Source organism: Pantherophis guttatus, chromosome 14, assembly GCF_059756535.1.
Source record: "Pantherophis guttatus breed Tessera chromosome 14, ASM5975653v1, whole genome shotgun sequence".
NCBI lineage: Eukaryota > Metazoa > Chordata > Lepidosauria > Squamata > Colubridae > Pantherophis > Pantherophis guttatus.
Genome location: NC_142076.1, coordinates 3730521 through 3755200, shown reverse-complemented (window position 1 = coordinate 3755200; position 24680 = coordinate 3730521). Strand labels below are relative to the sequence as shown.

Below are 24680 nucleotides of genomic sequence, written 5' to 3'. Positions count from 1 at the left end.
TGCAAACGATTCACAGAGATTTTAATGAGAGAGGATCTAGATTCATCCAGGTATACAGTACAGTACAGTTTCCAGAAATCTCATTGCAGATCAACCCGGCTGATTTTTTTTAGACTTGAAAACCCTCCAATCTTTCTCCAGTGCATTAAATTCCAAACATAAAAGGGAAACAACAAATTCTGTCTCAGATTCAAGAAGGGCCCAGAACAAAGGTGGACTCGGGGAAAAGTCAGGACATTTCTCTCAACCCAGCTTCCCAAGTTCTCCAGATGTTTTGCACTATCTTTCCCCAAAAAAGGCACTACAAAGAGTGGGAAGGGCCAGATTGCAGGGCAGGCATGGCGTAAGAACGGAGGGCATAAGCATGGGGTCAGCCAGCATCCTTCAGAAAAATCTCCAAACATCATTGGAACATGAATATCCTTGTTCTGTAGCAGAAAAACTGAATCACCCAACAGCTGAGTTTTAAGAATTACTTGGCACTAAAAACACAGAACAGCCTGGATTGCGTATTTTTGGCCAGTGAAGTATTTCTTACCCCATAGATGATTTGTGAAATACCTTGGTAGATGTGAAGCTGTTCAGGTCTCCTGAGCTGTTCCCACAAATTGTTGGGGGGGACGAGGGGCATCAGAGAGGGGCAGGGGTGGGCTGCTGGGGGTTCGGGAGAACCTCTAGCTAAGATTCTGTGCAGTTTGGAGAACCCCCAAATCCTACTCCTGGCTGGCCCCCTTCCTGCCCCACCCCTCTCAGGAGTCCCCATGCAGCCCATTTTGGATGCAGGTAAGTGCAGGGCGCGCGTGGAGGCTCAGGGAGAGCACAAAACAGGTCTGCCGGAAGTTTGGGAAGGCCAGAAATGAGCCCGTTTCCAGCCTCCAGAGGGCCTCCAGAGCCTGGAGAGGCCATTTTCACCCTCCTGGAGGCTCAACAAAAGTCTCCGGAGCCCGGGGAGGGCAAAAAGCCCTCCCCTGCTGTGGTGCAGGAGGCTGACTAGGCCATGCCTACTATGGCCATGCCCACCCAGCAACCGGGCAGAGAACCCCTTGCTAAAATTTTTGAAGCCCACCCCTGGAGAGGGGCCTTGGGAAACAAAGCAAATCCCGCAGGTGCTTCCATGCTAAGAAAGGGTCTCCACGGTTAGGACTCGTCCCCCAAAGTTAGGAGGCTCCCAAGCAAGATTTACTCTTAAGACCTCCCCTCCCCTGCTTTCCACTTGGAAAATGGCTGTTTCCTTCTCAAAACGGAACTGACCCACAAACCGCACCAAGCCATCAAACTGGCCATTTTATTGTGGGGAACCAAGTCTGTGCAAAGATGGTTTGTGAACCATGGATTAGGGCTCGTTCCCTGGTGCGAAGCCAATGCCGTTCCTTCCTTAATCAGAGGGAAAGAAAGCGTAGCATAGTGCAATATGTGAGTTCAGAACAGCTGAGTGGACGGATGGGATACTTGGAGCTCCTTTCCCCCCCTACTCCAAGGGTGGGCTGCTGGGGGTTCGCAGGGGTTCAGGAGAACCTCTAGCTAAGATTCTGTGCAGTTTGGAGAACCCCAAAATCCCACTCCTGGCTGGCCCCACCCACCCCTCCCCTCCCAGGAGTCCCCACGCAGCCCGTTTTGGATGCAGGTAAGTGCAGGATGCGTGCGGAGGCTTGGGGAGGATGAAAAACGGGCCTGCCCGTTTTTGGCCTGTAGTGGGCCTCTGGAGCCTGGGGAGGGCAAAACGCCCCCACCTCCATGGGGCAGGCCACACCCACCCAGCAATCAGGCAGAGAACCCCTTGCTAAAATTTTTGAAGCCCACCCCTGCCCCCCTCCCCCCACAGTTCGGACACTACCCTAACCCTTTCCCCCGATTTCCAGGATTTGGAGTCCAATCGTGGTACTGAACCCGGCTTGCGTCCCTTCGGTGCAAAAGCAGCCCGCAATCTATTTGAAAAACAAGGCTTTGCATATCTCCCTCGTCTGCTCGGGCGAAGAGACGCTGTGCCCGAGGGTTCTGGGGTCCGTGTAAATTTCGTAGTCGTTTCCACCCTGCAAAGGAGACAAACAGAAAGAAGAAATTGATCCCAAGGAATGAAAAGAAGAAGTCTCTCGGCCCACTTTGCTCAGCAAACGCACCTCTTTGCTGTCCTTGAACAAGTAGCTCAAAAAATTATTCCTGCTAAAAATTCTCTTCTCTAAAAAAACTCTGGAAAGAGTGCAGAGCAGAGCAATCAGGGTGATGGGACTGGAGGTTAAAACATACCATGAACGGTTGCAGGAACTGGGCCTGGCTAGTCTAGTGAAGAGAAGGACCAGGGGAGACATGATAGCAGTCTTCCAATATTTGAGGGGCTGCCCCAGAGAGGAGGGGTCAAGCTATTTTCCAAAGCCCCTGAAGGCCAGACAAGGAATAATGGATGGGAACTGAACAAGGAGAGATTCAACCTGGAAATAAGGAGACATTTTCTGACAGTGAGAGAGCAATCAACCCATGGAACAGAAGTTGCCTTCAGAAGTTGTGGGAGCTTCTATTCACAGGATAGTGGGGAATGGAAGGATTTTTATTCCTTGCAGATTCCTTCCCCACTATCCTGTCAAAACTGAAGAAGCCTTTTGGATGAGAAGCAAAATGTCTTCAAAAGAAAAAAACAAGGAAGTCCGGTTGCTTCCTGAAAAAAACCTTTGGGACAATCATGACCTGGATGACAGAGAATTGTCTCAAAGTAGTAGCTGGATCTGACCAGCTTCTCCTGGCCACCTACTCACCGGCATGGTCTTATCTCCAAAGAAATAGATCTTTTCGAAGTTGTCCTGGGCAACAATTCCCAAGCAGTACCGCTTGTCCCAACCGTTGGGGAAGACGTCAAAGCTGATCTGCCCTCCTGCAGAGATCAAAGAGAGAAGAGGATGAGCAGGCTGAGCGGCAGAAGTGACGGAGCTGATTTGAGCAAAGGGGAGCTTCGAATGGAACAAACATCAGAAGACACAGAACGCAGGAACTATGTTCAGTCCTGGCCAGAGGTGGTGACTAACATTCCTGGGTCAAATGTCTCCCCAACAGGGCAATATTAGCTCTAAAGGGGGAAATTTAAGGATTTCCAAAACTCCAAGAAGAAACCCATAGGTGGGACATCTCCAGTCAGTTATGCTGTAGATTACAGGTAGTCCTCCACTTATAATAATTTGTTTAGTGACTATTCGAAGTTACAACTGCACTGAAAAAAGTGACTTATGACTGGTCCTTGCACTTATGACCGTTGCACACCCCCATGGTCAGAAGAGGGTCCTCCCTTAATGTGATTTTCTGGATATGTAGACAATTAGGATACTTTCTGAATGCAGCTATTTCCGTTCTTTAAAAAGTGGTACCTATGGAAAACGTAAGGCCTTTTCCTGCAAAGTCACGTCGTAAATCAGCAACAAATCTGTCCCGGATCTGTTCCCTCTGTTCAAGAAATAAAAAATAAAAAAAATTGATCAGCTTAGGAAAAAAAGATGATTTTTTTTCACTGTACTACCAAGGAGCCTTGGTAGTACAGTGGTCTAAAGCACCCTGTTATTAAGACCAGCTGCCTGCAATTATTGCAGGTTCGAATCTCCCCAGGCTCAAGGTTGACTCAGCCTTCCATCCTTTCTAAGGTAGGTAAATTGAGGACCCAGTTGTGGGGGCAATAAGCAGACTTTGTATAAATATACAAAAGGATGAAGGCTATTGCTTAGCGGACTGTAAGCCGCCCTGAGTCTCCGGAGAAGGGCGGCATATAAATCAAATTAAAAAAAAAAATAGCCTGGTGCCACAATCACAAAATAATTGAGACCAAGACGACTTTCTATGTCATTGTAGAGAGTAAACCATGATGGAAATATGCAAGAACTCTTTACTAAGGTAAAAGGGTAAAAACATTTTTTAAACAATGAGATAACATTTGGGGGCTCAGACAGATGCCTTTCTAGTTCATGGTGTTTCTTAACCTCAGCCATTTAAAAGATGGATGGACTTCAACTCCCAGAATGACTGGCTGAGGAATTCTGGGAAGTGAAGTCCACCCATCTTCAAGGGGCTGAGTTCGAAACACACAGGACTGAATTATAAAAGGAGGCGGCAAGGCAACACGGACTGGCAAGATAATGTTATTTCAGCCAACCTCAATAAATATAATTTTAGCCTCCTTGTGGACTTGATTTCCTAGTCTGGTCTGGTGGATCAGTTGGTGGGACTGACAATTATGCCCTGAATCATGAACACAACTAATAAAGAGCTAGCACATATGTACCGTATTTTTCGGAGTATAAGACACACCTTAGTTTTTGGGGAGGAAAATAAGAAAAAAGCTGATTGGCAGGTGGATCAGCCTCCTGGAATACCCCCAATCAGCTGTTTCCAGGGGTGAATTTTAGCAACAGGTTCGTTGGTGGTGAGTTCTGTGCCTCAATTTTTTTTCACCCTCTGAAACTTCTGAAACTCTTGTTTCAGAAAAGAACTTTTTTTCTGTCTCTGAAAGCCTCCGAAACAGAGCTTCAGAAAAAAAAAAGCCCCTGTTTGTTTCAGAGGCTTTTTTTTTGAAGCTCTGTTTTTTCTGAAACTTCCTTTCAGAGGCTTTTTTCAGCCTCTGAAACCTCCATTTGAGAGGCTGGGCGGGGCTACATTTGGCGTATAAGATGCACCCAGATTTTCACCTTCTTTTTTGGGGGAAAAAGGTGTGTCTTATACTCCAAAAAATACGGTAGTTACTTAGGTATAATAATTCAACCAGATTTAATGTTAAGATGAAAGACAATGATTATAAAATTGCTGATGTTGACAATAAAATGCAGAGAGTTGAAGACGAGATTGTCATGATACAATTCAGGGCAATGGAGTTTGCTATACGGCTTCGAGGAATTCGAGAGGAGGAAAGACAGGATTTGAGACAAGTTTGTTCTGAGGCCCTGGCTAAGATTTTACAAGTTAATCCAGATGTGGTTTTTCACAAAATAGACAAAATTTACAGAGTGAACTCTTGGGTGGCCAGACAAAGACAATTACCTAGAGATGTAGTCATATATTTTACAGATAGAGAAATAAGAAACGATATCCTGCAAAAATCCTTTTACACTTCTGTACAAGTGGGGGGTTCACGAATTGGAATTTATAAAGAATTACCTCCTAAAATGCTGAAAGCTAGAAAAGAATTTGGCTTTCTTGTTAAGGAATTGCAAAATTTACAGATATCTTTCCGGTGGGACGCACCAGTTGGCATAATTTTCAGATACAAGGGAGAAAGATATCGTTTGAATACCGTGGAGAAGGCACAGCATTTCTACACTACTATTCTTAAGGAAAGAACACCATCTCCACGTACATCTACAGTTTTGGAGATTAAAGAGAGTGAAGAGAAGCAACCTCAACGAGAACTGCAAGAACAGTCTAAGCAGGAATTAGAAGAAGTGCAAGGTGCAGAAGGAGGTTTTCTGGATGAGCCCTTGCTGGAATCTTCTCCAATCTTGGACCCGGTTCGGATGATTGAGGTTAAGGATCAACGTATAACTCGAGCTCAAGCTAAGTTACTTAAACAAAAGCAACAACAACAACAGGAAAGACAAGACAAGGAGGCAGATAAGAGTACTGCACAAGAGATTGGAGTTATGGGAGGAGCGAGATCGAAGATTTCGGATGATCTTCAATTATTTTGCTCTTTGCTCCAGAAAGAGGCTGATGACCTTTAGGTGTTTATCCTGGAATGTTAATGGGTTGAATTCAGTACAGAAAAGGAAGAAATTATTTACATATTTGAAACAATTTAATAATGATATAATTTGTTTACAAGAAACGCATATCACAACTCAAGATCAAAAATATTTGATAAACTCCAAACTAGGAACACATTTTATATCTTCAACTTCGCAAAAAAAGAATGGAGTGGTAATTTATGTAAATAAAAAGTTAACAGCTAAAGTTATAGAAACAGATGAAGATGGTAGGTTTGTAGCAATTGAATTGTCTATCGCAAATGGCCAAATTCTTCTGATTGGGATTTATGCTCCCAATCAACAACAGGACTATTTCTATAAGATGTTACATACTAAAATATTGCAATGGGATTACAGATCTATTTTAATTATGGGAGACTGGAATGGAGTAATCGATTCTAAATTAGATAAAAAGAGTTTGGCAAAGTCTAGAATCAGATTACCACAGACCTTTTTTGACATGAAAGAAGATATGGAACTAAAAGATGTTTGGAGAATACATAATTCAAAAGAATTGGACTATACTTTTTATTCTGACAGACACAGATCCTTCTCTAGGATTGGCTTTATTTTGTTGACAGATGATTTACTTGTTAAGACAAAAAGAACAAAGATTTTTCCAAGAACTTTGACTGACCATAGCCCAGTATGGATAGAAATTGAGATGGACAAGGTTGAGAGACGTTCTTGGAGATTAAATGAGAATTTGTTTAGATATGAAAAAAATACAACAGAACTTAAAAAGCATTTGAAAGAATTTTTCGAAATAAATTTGAATAAAGGTACCCCAATTGAAATTGTGTGGGATGCAAGTAAAGCTTATATGAGAGGGGTACTTATTTATATGAACTCTAAACATAGACTGTTCCGACAAAAGAAAAGATCTGAATTGGAAATAGAAATAAAGAAAAAAGAACAGTTACTTATTAAAAATCCAACAGATGAAAGAATACGTAGTGCTATAAAACTTTTGAAAGACCAATTTCAAATGCTTATGGCGGAACAAGTTGCAATAAACTTACAATATGCAAAGCATAATACATTTTGTAACGCTAATAAACCGGGCAGATGGTTGGCTTACACATTGAGGAAAAAACAAAGTATACGGACTATTGATAGTATTGATATTGGAGGGAAAGAAATTTTTCAACAAAAATTAATTAAAGAAGCTTTTGTGGACTATTATACCAAACTATATGCCAAAGAGGAGGTGCAGAATGGACTTATAGAAAAATATTTAAACGATAAAAGAGTTACAAAAATTACTGATCAACAAAAGGAAAGAATGAATTATCCCATAACAGAGGAGGAGATAATAGTAGCAATTAAACAGTTAAAAACAGCCAAAGCTCCTGGCACGGATGGCTTGACTGCAGTGTATTACAAAACTTTGCAAGCTGAAATGGTGGAACAACTTAGAGATTTATTTTGCAATATTCAGCAAGGGGGTAAAATACCCCCATCATGGACAACAGCTTATATATCTTTGATACCAAAAGAACAAATCGGTCCTAAAAAACCAGAGAACTATAGACCAATATCTCTTTTGAATACAGATTATAAAATTTTTGCGAAAGTACTAGCCAACAGGTTGATGCCAGTAATTCAGAAGGTGATTCATGATGATCAAGCGGGATTTATCGAGGGCAGATATATGAAGGACAATGTAAGGCAAGTAATAGATTTATTGGAATATCTTGAGAAGAATAAACAGATCCCTGCAGTGCTGGTCTTCTTGGATGCAGAGAAGGCCTTTGACAGAGTGGATTGGAATTTTCTATTAAAGACTTTGAAAAAGATGGACTTTGGGGATCAATTTATACAGGCGATTTCGGCAATTTATCAAGAGCAAAAGGCACAGATCATTATTAATGGAAGTCTGACAACAGAGTTTAAAATTGAAAAAGGAACAAGACAGGGATGTCCGCTGTCCCCACTTTTATTTATTTTAACACTAGAAGTCTTGCTAAATACAATACGGGACTCTAATATCTTGAGAGGTATAAAGATTAGGCAAGAGGATTACAGAATAAAGGCATTTGCAGATGATCTGGTTGTTACCCTATCACAACCAATGGAATCAATAATCTTGATGAAGGACATTATACAAGACTATGGTAAAGTTTCAGGTTTTAGATTGAATCCAAAAAAGACTAAAATGATAGCTAAAAATATGACACAAGATCGTAAACATGAGCTTGAAAGGAGGGCAGGTTTTGAGACTGTACTTAAGGTAAAATATCTAGGAGTTCAGGTTGCAGAATCAAATATGAAATTGTTTCAAAATAACTATGAGGTGTTGTGGCGAGAGGTGCAGAAAGATATGGAGACTTGGAAAAAACTGCAGCTGTCTCTACTTGGAAGAATAGCAGCAGTTAAGATGAATATTTTGCCAAGATTTCTTTTTTTGTTTCAAATGATTCCGGTGCTTAAAAGTGATAAACAATTGAAAGTTTGGCAATCTGGAGTGAATAAGTTTGTCTGGAACGAGAAGAAGCCGAGAGTGAAATTGAAAATTATGCAAGATGTTCCAGAAAGAGGAGGTCTTAAACTTCCAAACCTACAGCTATATTATGATGCAGCAGCTTTAACCTTAACAAGTGATTGGTTTGGAAGGAAAAAGACTGGAATATTGAACGCAGAAAGTTTTGATCTTGAATTTGGATGGCATGCTTACTTATTTTACGACGACAAAGTAGATAAAGTATTTAAAAGTCATATACTTAGAGATTCTTTGATGAGAGTTTGGAAGAAGCACCGACTCAAATGGGATTATAAAATACCGCTATGGCTGGATCTTGGTCATACTTTGTGGAATACAAATATAATGTCACTCGGGGGGTTTTTATATAAAGAGGTTCTTTTTACAGATGCGGGCAGATGGCAGTTGAAGACATTGCAGACACTGTTGGACGAAGGGATTAATTTAACTTGGTTACAGTATAATCAATTACAATTGAGATGGAAAGAGGACCAAAAAACTGGTATTATGTTGCATGAGGAAGAATTGGTTAGACATATAAGAGAGAAAGGTCCAATGCATATCAAAAGGCTTTATAATGTTTTGCTAGAAAGAGATTCAGAAACTGAATTAGTTAAAGACTGTATGATTAAGTGGGCACAGAATTTTGAAGAACCAGTGATGCTGGAAACATGGGAAAAAATTTGGGTTCAGAATGTTAAATTTACACAGTCGCAGAATCTGAGGGAAAATTTCTACAAAATGTTTTATAGATGGCATTTAGATCCCAAAAAGTTGTCATGCATGTACCCTAATGTTCAGCCAAAATGTTGGAGATGTGAATGTTTGGATGCTACGTATTATCATGTTTGGTGGACCTGTAGGAAAGTTAAAGCTTTTTGGATAAAAATTTGGTGGGTCATGCAGAATGTTTTGAAGAAAAAAATTCAATTTTCTCCACAACTGTTTTTATTGGGTATAGTTAAGGGTTTTACATTGGGTGAAACAAAATTGATATTGTATATGATAACAGCAGCAAGATTGTTGATAGGTAAATATTGGAAGAATGAAGCTTTGCCCACTATTGAGGAATGGACTTTGAAGATGGCCAGTTTTGCAGAGATGGCGAAGATTTCAGCATATTTAAAAGACTGTTCACAAGAGACTTATGAGTGGGAATGGAAAAGGTGGATAGAATATGTTCAGAACAAATATCAAACTAGAAAGTATCAAATAGCTTTTATTTGAAAATAATGTAATGTAGTGGAAATATTTTAATGCAATGAGGTAAAGAGAAAAATTACACAGGGGAGGGAGGGGTTCAAGTTTACATATAAGTGTTATATTAAGGGTTTTTTATGAGTATGAATATATTATAGGGAAGTCTGGGGGGAGGGGAGGGTCAGGGAGGGCTAGGGAGGTTGGGAAGTTTGGGGGGGGAGGTGGGGGGGAAAAAGGGGTGAAAATGTAATTGTAAAACTTTTGCAATAAAAAAATAATAATAATAATAATTCAACCAGATTTATAGGAATCTACTTCTGACCACACCAGAATCCCACCATTTCATGTATCTGCCCCACAGACGGGCTTCACAAATGGTACTATGAGCCCCACAATCTATAGGGAGTCCTTGACTTACGACCACAATTGAGCGTAAAATTTCCATCGCTAAGTGAGACATTTGTTAAGTGAGTCTTTACGATCTTTCTTGCCATGGTTGTTAAGTGAATCACTGCAGTTATGAAGTAACATGGTCGCAAAATGAATCGGGCTTCCCCGTGGACTTCTAATTATCAGAAGGTCGCAAAAGGGGATGCCGTGATCCCGGGACACGTAACATGACTCAGAATTTTGATCATGTGACCGTGGGGAATGCTGCAACGGTTGTTAAGTGTGAAAAACGGTCATGGGTTACTTTTTTAAGTGTTGTTGTAACTTAGAACGTTCACTAAACAAACTGTTGTAAATCAAGGACTACCTGTGTTCGCAGTTCCCAAAAAGGACTGGTCAATTTCTGGGAGTTTGGGCAGGTGCTCGAGTGGTGAAATAACTGATTTTGTTCCACCCATCACACCTTTTAAAATACCCAGGCAGTCCTCAATTTATGACCGTTCACTTAGTGACTGTTTGAAAGTCTGATGGACCTATCGGCGGGTACTTATGACCCAGATTCGCCCCCTATTGGTCACATGACAGAACTTCAAGTGTTTGGCAATCAGGCAACTAACTATATGATCTCATTTTACAAGGATTTTTTCCCCCCAACTTCTATTTTTTGGTAAAACTGCATCCATAATAAACCACTGGTTCAATTAAGAACTGCAGCATTTGCTTAACAACTGTGGATTCACTTAACGACTGGCACAAAAATGTCGTAAAATGGGCCGGTCACCGACCTGCTTTACAATCATCACGAGTTCCAACCGTGATGGGCAGCTCCCATTACGGTTGTAACTCAAGGACTATCTGGATCCAAGAATTGCTCACCTATGGTGTATTGAAGTCTAAACCTGGCTGACTCCCTGCCTCCCCTCCAGGGGTGGGCTTCAGATCCTTTAGCAACGGGTTCGCTGTCCTGTTGCTGGGTGGGGTGGCCATAGTGGGCGTGGCCTAGTCAGCCGCCTGCACCACGGCAGTAGGGGGGAGCGTTTTTTGCCCTCCCCAGGCTCGTCCCAGGAGGGCGAAAACAGCTTCCCCCAGAGTCCAGAAGCCCTTCGGAGGCCGGAAACAAGCCCGTTTCCGGACTTCCAGTAGGCGCATTCCCCCCCCCCCCGGCGTGTCACCTGCACTTATCTGGAATGATGAACAGGCCGCGTGGGGAGGGCCGTGGCTGGCGTGACCAGACAGGGGTGGCATTTGGGGGTTTGCCGAACCCTGACGATCCTTGGCTAGAGGATCGGCCGAACCCTGCCGAACCCCCAGAAGCCACCCCTGCTCCCCTCCCTGAGACACCCCAGATCACTAAGGAGGCACCAACCGGAAGGATTAAAGCCACCCCATCACCTGCCTTGTCGAGCTCAAAAAACTCCATCCGTTCCCCTTGGCTACAGCTTCTGCCAACGGGAGAAACGTTCAGCATCCCATTTCGGAATTCAATGAAAGTGCCCCTAGAAAAAGGAATAAAAAGGTATTTTATATGTAGTTGGAAAGCAGAATAAACCCAGCCGACTGGGCGAGGGGACAGCCAGAGATAAAGGACTTTTTCCTGCCTTTATTATTTTTACAAATAACTGAAGGCATCGACCACAAACACTTTTTTTTCCTTCTCCTTCTTCCTATTTTCCCCAGAACAACAACAGGTGGGTTAGGCTGAGAGAGGGATTGTCCCCAATCTTCTATGGCTGTTGGAAATACATACTTAGGACTTTTATTTATTTATTTATTTATTTATTTTTCATATTTGTATACTGCCCTACTACCGAGGGACTCAGGGCGGTGAACAGCCATAAATAAATACAAAGACATACAAAAGTTAAAAAATATTAAAAAATATTAAATAATTTAGGATTAGGTTCAAAGATTAAAACATCCAATTTAACTAAAAGAGATTTAAAACCCAATTTAAAGCCAAATTAAAGGCCAATTTAAAAGGGAGAGTTAGGCCAGACCAGCCTGTTGGAATAAAAACGTTTTTAGGGCGCGGCGGAAGATGCGTAGGTCTTGGATCCTCCGTATCTCCGGGGGGAGCTCGTTCCAGATGGCAGGTGCCCCCACAGAGAAGGCTCTCCTCCTGGGGGCCGCCAGTCGACATTGTTTGGCTGACGGCACCCCGAGGAGCCCCTCTCTATGGGAGCGAACTGGTCGGTGAGAGGCTACTGGTGGCAGGAGGCGGTCTTGTAAGTACCCTGGTCCTGAGCCATGGAGCGCTCTAAAGGTGGTAACCAAAACCTTGAAGCGCACCTGGAAGACCACCGGGAGCCAGTGCAGCTCGCGCAGGAGGGGAGTCACATGAGAGCGCCACATTGCTCCCGTCACCACCCGCGCAGCCGCATTCTGGACCAGTTGGAGCCTCCGGGTGCTTCTCAAGGGGAGCCCCATGTAGAGAGCATTACAATAATCCAGGCGTGAGGTGACAAGGGCATGAGTGACTGTGCGTAACAAGTCCCGATCCAGAAAGGGACGCAACTGGCGAATCAGGTGAACCTGATAAAAAGTCCTCCTGGCCACGGCCGTCATATGTTATTCTAAAGACAGCCGCGAGTCTAGGAGGATGCCCAAGTTGCGAACCCCATCTGTGGGGGCCAACAACTCGCCCCCAATAGTCAGAGATGGTGCCAACTGACTATATCGGGACGACGGAAACCACAGCCACTCGGTCTTGGATGGGTTAAGCCTGAGTCTATTCCTCCCCATCCAGATCCGTACGGCCTCCAGGCATCGGGACATTACCTCGAGGGCATCATTGGGGTGGTCTGGGGTGGAGATGTACAGCTGGGTGTCATCAGCGTACTGATGGTACTTCACCCCAAAACCACGGATGATCTCACCCAGCGGCTTCACATAAATGTTGAACAGAAGGGGCGAGAGGACCGATCCTTGTGGCACCCCACATATAAGGGGCCTCGGGGTCGACCTCTGCCCCCCTGTCAACACAGACTGCGACCGGTCAGAGAGAAAGGAGGAGAACCACTGTAAAACAGTGCCCCCCATCCCCAACCCTTCCAACCGGTGCAGCATGATATCATGATCGATGGTATCAAAAGCCGCTGAGAGGTCTAATAGGACCAGGACAGAGGAGCAACCCCTGTCCTGAGCCCTCCAGAGATCATCAACCAATGCGACCAATGCTGTCTCTGTGCTGTACCCGGGCTTGAAGCCCGACTGGAATGGATCTAGATAATTCGATTCATCCAGGTACTGAGGCAGTTGTCGTGCAACCACACTCTCAACAACCTTCGCAACGAAGCGAAGGTTGGAGACAGGACGATAATTTGCTAACACAGCTGGGTCCAGGGAGGGCTTCTTGAGGAGGGGCCTCACCACCGCCTCTTTCAAGGCAGCGGGAAAGACACCCTCACTCAAAGAAGCATTTATAATCTCCTGGAGCCAGCCTCGTGTCACCTCGCGGGAGGCCAGTACCAACCAGGAGGGACACGGGTCCAATAAACATATGGTCGCATTTAGTCTGTTCAGTATCCTGTCCACGCTTTCGGGAGTCACAGGATCAAACTCTTCCCAAATAATATTCTCAGGACCTGCCCTTGTCATCTCCCCTGGATCAACCCAGTCAGAGTCCAGCTGTTCCCGAATCTGAGCGATTTTGTCATACAGATATTGTACAAAATCCTCAGCTCTACCCTCCAAGGGATCTTCCCGCGCCCCTTGGTAGAGCAGGGAGCGGGTCACCCTAAACAGGGCGGCTGGGCGATTATCTGATGACGCAATAAGAGCAGAAAAGTAGTTACTCTTCTCTACTCTTATCGCCACTAGGTAATTCTTAATATGAGATCTTACCAGTGTTCGGTCGGATTCAGAACGACTAGCCCTCCAACTGCTCTCTAGGCGTCTTTTCCGGCGCTTCATCTCCCTCAGCTCCTCAGTATACCAAGGAGCCAGGTGAGACCGGCGCCGGGTCAGAGGCCGCAAAGGCACGACTCGGTCCAAAGCCCCAGCCGCCGCCCTATCCCAGGCGGCCACTAAGTCCTCAGCCGAGTCGTGTGCCAGAACCTCAGGAAATGGCCCAAGCTCCATCTGGAATCTTCAGGATCCATCAGGCGCCTGGGGCGGAACCACCTGGTTGGTTCTGCCTCCCTGCGGCGGGGTGTGGCGGTTCGGAGGTCCAGGCGAAGGAGGGAGTGATCTGACCATGACAAGGGTTCAATCGCTATATCCCCTATCTCTAGATCACTCGACCACTGTCCAGAGACAAAAACCAGGTCCAGTGTGTGTCCCCCCATGTGAGTAGAGCCATAAATTAACTGGGTCAGGTCCATAGCCGTCATGGAAGTCATGAACTCCCGAGCCACCTCAGACGTCTCGCCGACTGATGACAGGTTAAAATCCCCCATGACCATAAATCCTTTGAGCTAGGATGATTTGATTTGAGCAACTAAGATGATCAAAGGCCTGGAGACTAAAGCATATGAAGAACAGTTGCATATGAAGTCTAGAGAAAAGAAGGACATAATATTAGTCTTCCATTATTTGAGGGGCTGCCACAAAGAAGAGGGGGATCAACTTATTCTCCAAAGCACCAAAGGCCAGGACAAGAAACAATGGATGGAAACGAATCAAGGAGAGAAGTAATCTGGGATCAAGGAGAAACTTCCTAACAGTGAGGACAATTAACCAATGGAACAGCTTGTCACCAGAAGTTGTGGGTGCTCCACAGGAGTGGTATTCACTTACCTTCCCTACCGGTTCGCAAATCTTCCGCGCATGCGCAGAGCCTCGAAAACATGGGAAAATGGGACGTTATGACATCCGTGCAGGTGCCTGGGGCATGCCACAGTCGCCCCTACCAGTTCGCCCAAACTGGATAGAACCGGCTGAAGACCACCACTGGTGCTCCATCACTGGAGGTTTTTAAGAAGAGACTAGACAGTCACTTGTCTGAAATGGTATAGATCCGTGATGGCGAACCTATGGCACGCGTGCCACAGGTGGCACCCGGAGCCATATCTGCAGGCACACGAGCCATTGCCCTAGCTCAGCTCCAGTCAGCTGATTTTTGGCTGTCCCTTCCCTCCCAGGAGTTTCCACGCAGCCCGTTTTGGGCTCACACGGAGGCTCTGGGAGGGCGTTTTCAGCCTCCCGGGGGGGGGGGGGGGATTTTTGCCCTCCCCAGGCTCCAAGAAAGCCTCTGGAGCCTGGAGAGGGTAAAAATGAGCCTGCCGGGCCCACCGGAAGTTGGGAAATGAGCCGTTTCCAGCCTCCGGAGGGCCTCTGGGGGGCAGGGGAGGCCGTTTTTGCCCTCCCCATGCTCCAGAGGCTTTCTTGGAGCCTGGGGAGGGCGAAAAACAGGCCTTCCAGGCCCACCGGAAGTTGGAAAATGAGCCATTTCCGGGAAGCTCAAAATGGAGCGCGAGGGGGCATTGAATTACACGTGTGGGCATGTGGGCATGCGACCCCCTGCACTCCCCCCGCTTTTGGCACGTGACGGCAAAAAGGCTAGCCATCACTGGTATAGGTTCTCCTGCTTGAGCAGGAGGCTGGACTAGAGGACCTCCAGGATCCCTTCTGATTTATTTAATTTGATTGAGCTGCACTCAACCATAGTAACTGCGTAATAACCAAAGGGAATTTATCCATTTGAAGGGTGTTTCTAGCCCAAACTATAACGTTCCAGAGCCAAATTGCACAAAATGATAACAGGGAAGGCAGTGTTCTCCTTTTCTTATTGTAGCTGCAGGATTGTATTTTTTCCATGTAAGTGCCTTGCAAGTAGAAAGCTAGCATTCAAGAGATAGTTGTCAGAGTTTCCTCCCTGATTTGTTAGGTTATTCTACACTGGGATGTTTTTTTTTTTTACATAAATCCAGATTGACATGTTTATTCTGCATGGAGAAACAGATACTACATTGGTTAATTATTTCATCAAGCAGCAGAAGGTGACAAATTCTTTGCCTGACTCTACATAACAAAAGCAAGAGGAGGGGCTAACTTTCAGGCTGCAGCTTTCCCAGGGCACTGGGTACAAAACACTTCGGTTTAATCTTGCAGAGTTCTTAGGCAGGGGTGGCCTTCCAAAATTTTAGCAAGGGATTCTCTGCCCGGTTGCTGGGTGGGCGTGGCCATGGTGGGCGTGGCTTAGTCGGCCTCCTGCACCATGGCGGGGGTGGGGGCATGTTTGCCCTCCCCGGGCTCCAGAGGTTTTTTCCGAGCCTCCGGGAGGGCAAAAATGGCCTCCTCAGGCTCCGAAGGCCCTCTGGAGGCCGAAAAGGACTTTCCGAACTTCTGGTAGGCCCATTTTTTGCCCTTCCCGAGCCTCTGCGCATGCCCTGCACTTACCTGCATCCAAAACAGGCCTTGTGGGGACTCCTGGGAGGGGAGGGGTGGGTGGGGCCAGCCAGGAGTGGGATTTGGGGGTTCTCCGAACCCCTGTGAACCCCCAGCAGGGGTTCCTGTTCTCAGGGAATGCTAAACAAAATGGCAACCAGGCTCCTTCTCCCAGGATGGGTTGCATACAGGCAGTCAACAAACGATTGTAATGGAGCCTGCCCAGTACATTCCTAAGTCGTGATTGGGATAAAGCAGAGACCCTGTTTAATCATCTTTTCTGCGCTGGTCGTTAAGCGACCACCACACTTGTAAAGCAAGTGCTGTGGTTGTTAAGCAAATCCATTGTTTATTATGGGCCGGTTTTGCTGAAAACCGGAACTAATTGTCGATTTTCAGCATTAAACATTGTAAGATGCTGTAACATGGCCATGGGATGCTGCAAATGGCTGTAAATAGTAACATTTTACCTGCATTTAATCGTAATGCAACGCGTGCAAATAACCGCTTTAAACTTAATGAAAACCGCTTTAAACCTGACTGCAAAAAATTAAGAGTTTTGTGACAGTTGTCAAAATCTGGAATATCTCACCCAACGTAGTGGTTTCAGCTACTAACCTTCACCGTTTTAATTCTACTTAACTTCAGTGGACCTTACCTAAAGGGGCACCCATAAAGAAGTAGAGTGAAATGCCTATCGTCCTGTCACATTTTTAATGTTTTTCCATTTTGCTCGTTCGAATTTGTAATTTTCATTTGACGAATTAAAATTTTAAATTTAGATTTTATTTATTTATTTATTTGTTTCAATTTCTATACCGCCCTTCTCCAAATAGGACTCAGGGCGGTGAACAGCCAGAATAAAAAACAGGACATACAAAATTTAAAAACAGTTTAAAATAATTAAATATTTTGGCCAAAAATTAAAACAATCCAATTTAAAATCAGTTTAAAAATTTAACTCAAGCCAGCCCAGCTAGTTGAAATAAATAGGTCTTCAGGGCCCGACGAAAAATCCGGAGGTCTGTTATTGTACGTATCTCTGGGGGGAGGTTGTTCCAGAGGGTGGGCGCCGCCAGAGAAGGCTCTCCCCCTGGGGGTCGCCAGCCGACATTGTCTGGCGGACGGCACCCTGAGGAGGCCCACTCTGTGCGAGCGTACTGGCCGGAGAGAGGCTATTGGTGGCAGAAGGCGGTCTCGTAAATATCCCGGCCCTAAGCCATGGAGCGCTTTAAAGGTGGTCACCAACACCTTGAAGCGCACCCGGAAGACCACCGGGAGCCAGTGCAGCTCGCGCAGGAGAGGTGTCACATGGGAGCACCTCGTCGCCCCCATAATCCCCCGCGCGGCTGCGTTCTGGACCAGCTGGAGCCTCTGGGTGCACCCCAGGGGGAGCCCCATGTAGAGAGCGTTGCAGTAGTCCAGGCGGGAAGTGACGAGTGCCTGAGTGACTGTGCGTAGGGAGTCCCGATCTAGAAAGGGGCGCAACTGGCGTATCAGGCGAACCTGATAAAAAGCCCCCCTGGCCACGGCCGTCAAATGATCTTCTAAAGACAGCCGTGCGTCCAGGAGGACGCCCAAGTTATGAGCCCTCTCCGTGGGGGCGAGTGATTCACCCCCAATAGCCAGCAATGGCATCAGCTGGCTATATCGGGATGCCGGAAGCCACAGCCACTCGGTCTTGGAGGGGTTGAGTCGGAGCCTGTTTCTCCCCATCCAGGCCCGCACGGCCTCCAGGCACTGGGACATCACATCAAGGGCATCGTTGGGGTGGCCTGGGGTGGAGATGTACAGCTGGGTGTCATCAGCGTACTGATGGAACTCCACCCCGAAGCCACAGATGATCTCACCCAGCGGCTTTACATAAATGTTGAACAGAAGGGGCCAGAGGACCGACCCTTGTGGCACCCCACAAGCAAGGTGCCTCGGGGTCGACCGCTGCCCCCCTGTCAACACAGATTGTGACCGGTCAGAGAGGTAGGAGGAGAACCACCGCAGAACGGTGCCCCCCACTCCCAACCCCGCCAGCCGGTGCAACATGATACCATGGTCGATGGTATCAAAAGCCGCTGAGAGGACCAGGATAGAGGAGCAACCCCTATCCCGAGCCCTCCAGAGATCATCCACCAACGCGACCAATGCCATTTCCGTGCTGTGCCCAGGCCAGAAGCTGGACTGGAGCGGGTCTAGATAGACAGCTTCATCCAGGTACCGGGGAAGCTGTTGCGCTACCACACTCTCAACAACCTTCACAACGAAGCGAAGGTTGGAGACTGGACGATAGTTAGCCAAAACAGCCGGATCCAGAGAAGGCTTCTTGAGGAGGGGCCTCACAACCGCTTCTTTCAAAGCGGCCGGCAGGACCCCCTCACTCAAAGAAGCGGTAACAATCTTCTGGAGCCAGCCTCGTGTCACCTCCCGGGAAGCCAGTACCAATCAGGAGGGACACGGGTCCAATAAACATGTGGTCGCGTTCAGCCGTCCCAGGACCCTGTCCATGTCCTCGGGAGCCACAGGATTGAACTCCCCCCAGATAACAGTCTCAAGACCTGCCTCAGTCATTTTAATTTTTAAAATGCAGGCTGCTTGCCGAGTGCTCAAAATGCGGTCATATGACCAGGGGAGGGAGGGAGGATGTGGCTGTTGTAACTTTGGAATTGGTCTGTAAGTACCCCTGAGGAGGTCAGTCGCAACTCTGAACTGTCACTAAGTGACCAGTCATAAGCTGAGGACTACCTGGAAAGCACTTATACACTTACCTTTTCCTGGGGAGCTTAATTTTTGCAATGTAGCTCAGGCAGTAGTTGATCAAATCCTGAAGCAGGTCTTCCCCCATATAGTCTTGGATGCTCTGCCCAGGAGACACAAAGAAGAATCGTAACAGAACCTCCAGAAGCAACTCTCAAGAAATCAGACCACAGCAAAATACTTTCTGGGTTCTACTTCTCAAAGCTTGGAGGATGGATCCTTCCTGAATCTGGGGGATTCTTACTGACCAGGTTGGGATCAGCTGGACAGGTTCCCCACAGGGTTCAGCAGCCATGATTTGGCCAAAGGTCCAAAGGTTCTCTCAACAAGAGCCACGGTGGCTCAGTGGTTAGAGTGCAGTACTGCAGGCTACTTCTGCTGTCTGCCAGCTGCCTGCAATTTGGCAGTTTGAATCTCACCAGGCTCAAGGTTGACTCAGCCTTCCATCCTTCCGGGTTTGGTAAAATGAGGACCCAGATTGTTGTGGGCAAGAGGCTGACTCTGTCAACCGCTTAGAGAGGGCTGTAAAGCACTGTGAAGCGGTATAGAAGTCTAAGGGCTATTGCTAAAGAATAGTATATCTTTACCATTCACCATTGTTGCCAAATTAAGTGACAAATCGGGGTGTCCAATACACCAAAACAGGAACCCAGAGTGTAAAATAAAGGCAAAAAGCCTTGACCTAATTATCATAAATTAGATTATGTTAAAATCAACCTAAGGGGCAACCTGAAGAACCCCTGTCAAGCCCAGAAAAGACCAAAGGTGGGCCTTCTGGAGAGGAAGAACTGAGGGAGGAACAAATAAAATGTACATTTGAGCTTTTTTTTCTTTTTAACTGCACCCCACATCACAGTTCTTATAATGCAGATAATCCTCGAGTTACGGCCATTCATTCAGCCACTGAAGCTAAGGAAGGGTTTTACGACTAGTCTTCAAAGTTCTACAAGAGTTCCTATAAGTGGTTTTGGGTAAGGAAGAAAAAAGTTTGGGTTGTGGCTCCGTTGCCTGAGCCTGGGCTATCGACAGATGCAGACTCTGAGAGTGAGGGAGAGGAGTTGGCAAGGCCCCCCTCTCCAGGACCCTCCTCTCTGGCAATGCCTCCGGAGGACACCGAAGGCCAAAAGATAGGCCCAGAGCCAAGCACGTCCCCGCAGCCACAGGTGGACAGCGATGAAGGAGATAAGTGCTGGCTGGACCCTTGGCAGAATGGCAGGGAGAAGCGTGCGTAGCAGAGGGGAAGGCATGCCAGAGATTAGCTGAGTCACTGGATCACACCCCACAGGGTATAAATGTGGGTGTGGTGGCCGGTTCAGTTTGTGACGAGCAAAAACTAGAAATAATCCATGATCTCTGCGTTACTGGACTTCTGCCGACCTTGTTGGACTGCATTTGGATTAATCCTTGTATTGCGGAAACTTTGCCTGCTTTATCGGAATGCTTGCAGTCTAATCTTTGTTTTGTGTGAGTAAAGTCTGAATTGGCAGCTAGCCACTGGGTTGCTGCCAGCTTTATCTTCAAAGATTTTGTTGTGTGGCTTATTAACTCCGGGCCGTCTGTGGGGGTGCGTGTGTGGGACGGGGACAGAACAGCTTGGGAAGCCCTGCTTAAGATCTAATCCTGCATTAATATCAATATATCAGACGTTACAAGATACATCAGTTGATCCTAACTTACAAGCTTACCTGTTTCTCAAGAAATTTTCCATCTTTGTATGACACCAGACCATTTTCTGGGAAAACATAGTCGTATTTTCCAATCACTACCCTCCAAAAAAGGAAGAAAAAGCAAATGGAGCTTTAATTTGTATTATTTAGATCAGAGAACATTTCCATGAAATTAACAGGAAAAAAAATCTTCTTTCCTATTCCCTCCTCTGAATTCATAAAGCACCCGATTTAAAAAAAGAAAGAAAAAAGTCTGTTTTTGGGTAAATTGATGACATTCAATTGCATATGATGTTGTGCGGTAAATATGCCCAAGAATAACTGACAATCTCTGTGTCTCTAGATGCCAAAAAATTACATAGAGAGCTGGTGTGTTACAAAGCGAAGTGGCAGTTTCTAACATGGTGTTTATTTACTGTACAAAAATGCCTCTGGGCCTCGAAAAACCAAACAGCATCTTTGAAAACGAAGCTGGCAGGGCGGGTGCCACCCACCCTTTGGAAGATATTTATTAATTGCATGTTATTTTTAACTCTTCTTTTTGTAAAGCTGAAAACCACTTTTGAAAAACAATTTTTGGCATGAAACATTCAAACCGCTCCTTATTCTTCCAATACCAGTTTTAAGACTCCGTATTGTGCTGATAGTGCCAGTTTCTTCTCCTGGCTGCTTGAAAACCATTACAATAAAGTTACCATTAAATAATAATGACCCCCAAACTGTGATTTTGGGTGAAACACAAAAGCTGTTTATCTAATCAGCAGCTCTCCTGTTTTTGTCCAAGGTTTATTTCTCAAACAGATATTCTCTCTAAATTCACAGGCGCCAGTTAGTCACAGAATTGAAGAGTTGTGGTGAGGTTTCCTTCCTGGATTTCAAGTCACATGATTATTTCCAACCTGAAAACAGGAATGGACTTTTAATTCAATTTACGGCAGCTCCGTCATGCCCATGGCCACATGGCACCTTCTCTTGTCTGCTCAGCTGACAGGCATAAATGATATTTGAGCAAGCCAACCTTGGAGGTGAATGCAATAAAGAGGGTGGGACAGCTGCCCAACCCATAACGGCGATACAGTCAACTTTGCCACTCCTGGCTCAGCTTCCCATGCCTTCACCTTCTTCTTACCGTCTTCCCCCAGTTGTTCTTGGATCTTTTCGAAGTCTGAGCCTCCCACCACGCCGACTTTTACCTTCTGCCGCAAAGCCTGTAGGAAATCTGCCATCTCGGGAGTGATTTTCTGGATCGGATGAGAAAAGAGAAATTGGTGTGTCAATCAGATCAAACAGGGATTCCAGCAACACATCAATGATCCCCGTTATTATTTCCACATTACTCATTCATAATGTTCGTTTCTTTCTGTCTTTGTTCTGAAAATGGTCCTGTGAGTTAGGAGGGGAGGCCATGAAGTGATTCAATGGGGTTGAATGAGCGCCTTAAGCCCAATGTTGAAACTCTTAACAGAATAATAGAGTTGGAAGAGACCTTGGAGGTCTTCTAGTCCAACCTCATGCTCAAGCAGGAGACCCTAAACCAGAGGTCTTCAAACTTGGCAGCTTTAAGATTTGTGGACTTCAACTCCCAGAATTCTCCAGCCAGCATAGCTTAACTGGGTTGAAAGAAATGTTTCTTTGAAACATTAAATAGATCTTAGTGAGGCATGTTAGGATGCCAGAGTAAAACAATGATTGACTTTAGAAATGAATGAAACGTTAACTGCTTCAATACAAATAGTAGCATAATAATACATTTCTTATTCTTTCCCCCCTTTGTAGTAAAAATTACAATTTTTGAAGTTGTGTTCTTTTTATTCAGTGAATGTCAAATTATTATTATTAATAGAAGACAGTGTGCAAGGCATTATTATTATAAAGCCCTCACTGTGCAAAGCATTTTACCAAGTACAGTAAAAACAGTGCTTAATCCAAAGAAATTTATTTCACACACCTTGTTTCACTAATCTTTGCAACTCTTTGCAAGGTAGGGTGGTGTATAAAGTGAATCAATTAATCAAATTTTATGATTATGATTCTTGACAAATGTATCTTTTCTTTTATGTACACCGAGAGCGTATGCACCAAGACAAATTCCTTATGTGTCCAATCACACTTGGCCAATAAAATTCTATTCTATTCTATTCTATTCTATTCTATTCTATTCTATTCTATTCTATTCTATTCTATTCTATTCTATTCTATTCTATTCTATTCTCTTTACAGACTATATAGCAGCATAACTGCAGGTGAAGAAATAAAATGGAAAAATGTCCTTTTCTATCATTGCTACAAGGAAATAAAATGTCTAGTTCATCAAATCAGGAAGTGGTCTTGCATTAGGGACAGTTTTGTTATCACTACTGCATTTTTATTACGCTCCAATTATGGTCTTTATTGTTAATTTCTTTTGAAAACCAACTTGATCTGTGATGAAAGTAAGATAAGAAGTAAGAAATTAGAACTGCCCACAAAAACCAAGGTGCTAGTGATCAAATGGCCCCAAACTATGAAGTTCAACAAACTCACACTTAAGTTCTTCCAAGCAAGAAACCATCAAGAGTTAAACAAGAAACGAGGCTGCTCCTTCTAATGCTGCCACGACTGATGATGCTGTTTATTTATTCCCATCCCATACTTCTCATTATGAGAGTATCAAATTAATTGCAAAAATGTATTAAAACTGTATTAAAGATTAAAACCTGAAAGAAGAGCAACCCAAGAGATGACAAAATACTGTGTGATGCATTAAAAGCCTGGCCAGCGGAGAGCTTTCAGCGATTAATCAGAGAATAATAATTAATAATAATACTGGCAGTCCTCAATTTACAACAGTTTGTTTAGTGACCATTCAAAGTTACAACATCACTGGAAAAAAAGTGACCTTTGATCATTTTTTCACACTTACGACCGTTGCAGCCTCCCCATGGCCAGGTGATCAAAATTCAGACCATTGGCACACTGACTCACACTTACGACGGTTGCAGTGTCCCTGGGCTCACGCGATTCCCCTTTTGCCACCTTCTGACAAGCAAAGTCCATGGATAAAACCAGACTCGCTTAACAACCGTGTTAACCACGGCAGTGATTCACTTAACAACAGTGGGAAGAAAAAATTGGGGCAAAACTCACTTAACAACCGTCTCGCTTAGCAACATAAATTTTGGGCTCAATTGTGGTCATAGGTCGAGGACCACTACTGCAACTGCCACCACCTAATTACCAGGCGGTTGTGCAAAGGGCAAAGTCAGTTGCGTTGCTGGCTTGCAAGGAACTGCCTGCACCGCCCTCTTCCCTAAGAGGCTGCTCCCGGGCTCAAAGCACTCTGCCCATGCTCAGAGGCACCCTCCTGCTCGACCTCCCCCTAGTCCCACCTGCCGAGGGGCGGTCAGGGTGCCGTCCACGTCGAAGAGGCAGAGAACCGAGCCGCCCTCGCCCTCCATGGCTCTGCTCGCCGGCTCCTTCGGACTGGATGGAGCGGACTAAAAACTACAGGCCCCAGCATGCCTCCAGGCCGAGGCGACGTCTACGCATGCGCACCTCTCTCCTGCAGCCTATCGGAGGCTTACGGAAAGCACGTAGAGGTGGGAGGAGCGGGCGGCGTTCGTCGCTTCCGGTTTTCATTCGGCTTGCCGCCCCAATGCGGGGCGGAAGAGTCGCGGGGGAAAGATACGTGGCCCGCGGGGATTTGTTTGCAGCTTCAGGATGGGTGGACTTCAGCCGCTAGAATTCACCAACCCCCATGGTTTACCACGGATTTCATTCAAAAAAATAATAATAATAATAGCGGCTGCAAATTCAGCTCCTTGGAGTCGAAAGGGCAAAAGCCCAGAAAGACCCTGAATTCTTCCTCCAGATATTCTCCCGTGCATTAAAAATGGAAGAGCTCCCACTTTTGCATTTTTTAAAAAAATTTGATTTGTATGCCGCCCTTCTCCGGAGACTCAGGGCGGCTTACAATGCGTTAAGCAATAGCCTTCATCCTTTTGTATATTTATACAAAGTCAGCTTATTGCCTTTGTGCCCCCACAAACTGGGTCCTCATTTCACCTACCTTTGAAAGGATGGAAGGCTGAGTCAACCTTGAGCCTGGTGAGATTTGAACTTGCAATAATTGCAGGCAGCTGATGTTAATAACTGATAATAACAGTGCTTTAGTCT

The 24680-nt window shown here is 45.4% G+C and overlaps 1 protein-coding gene across 1 annotated transcript; it reads right to left on the bottom strand.

The window, feature by feature from the left end:
• PMM2 (phosphomannomutase 2) lies at positions 1-24048 on the bottom strand. The gene is made up of 8 exons (XM_034420564.3): positions 23894-24048; positions 21655-21766; positions 20544-20620; positions 18870-18961; positions 11180-11279; positions 3351-3426; positions 2748-2863; positions 1-2030 (listed from the first exon to the last, which is right to left on the bottom strand). Exons 1-8 carry the CDS (start codon positions 23960-23962, stop codon positions 1926-1928), a joined length of 747 nt encoding a protein of 248 aa, XP_034276455.1. The 5' UTR covers positions 23963-24048; the 3' UTR covers positions 1-1925.
• Between the last annotated feature and the right edge of the window lie 632 nt (positions 24049-24680).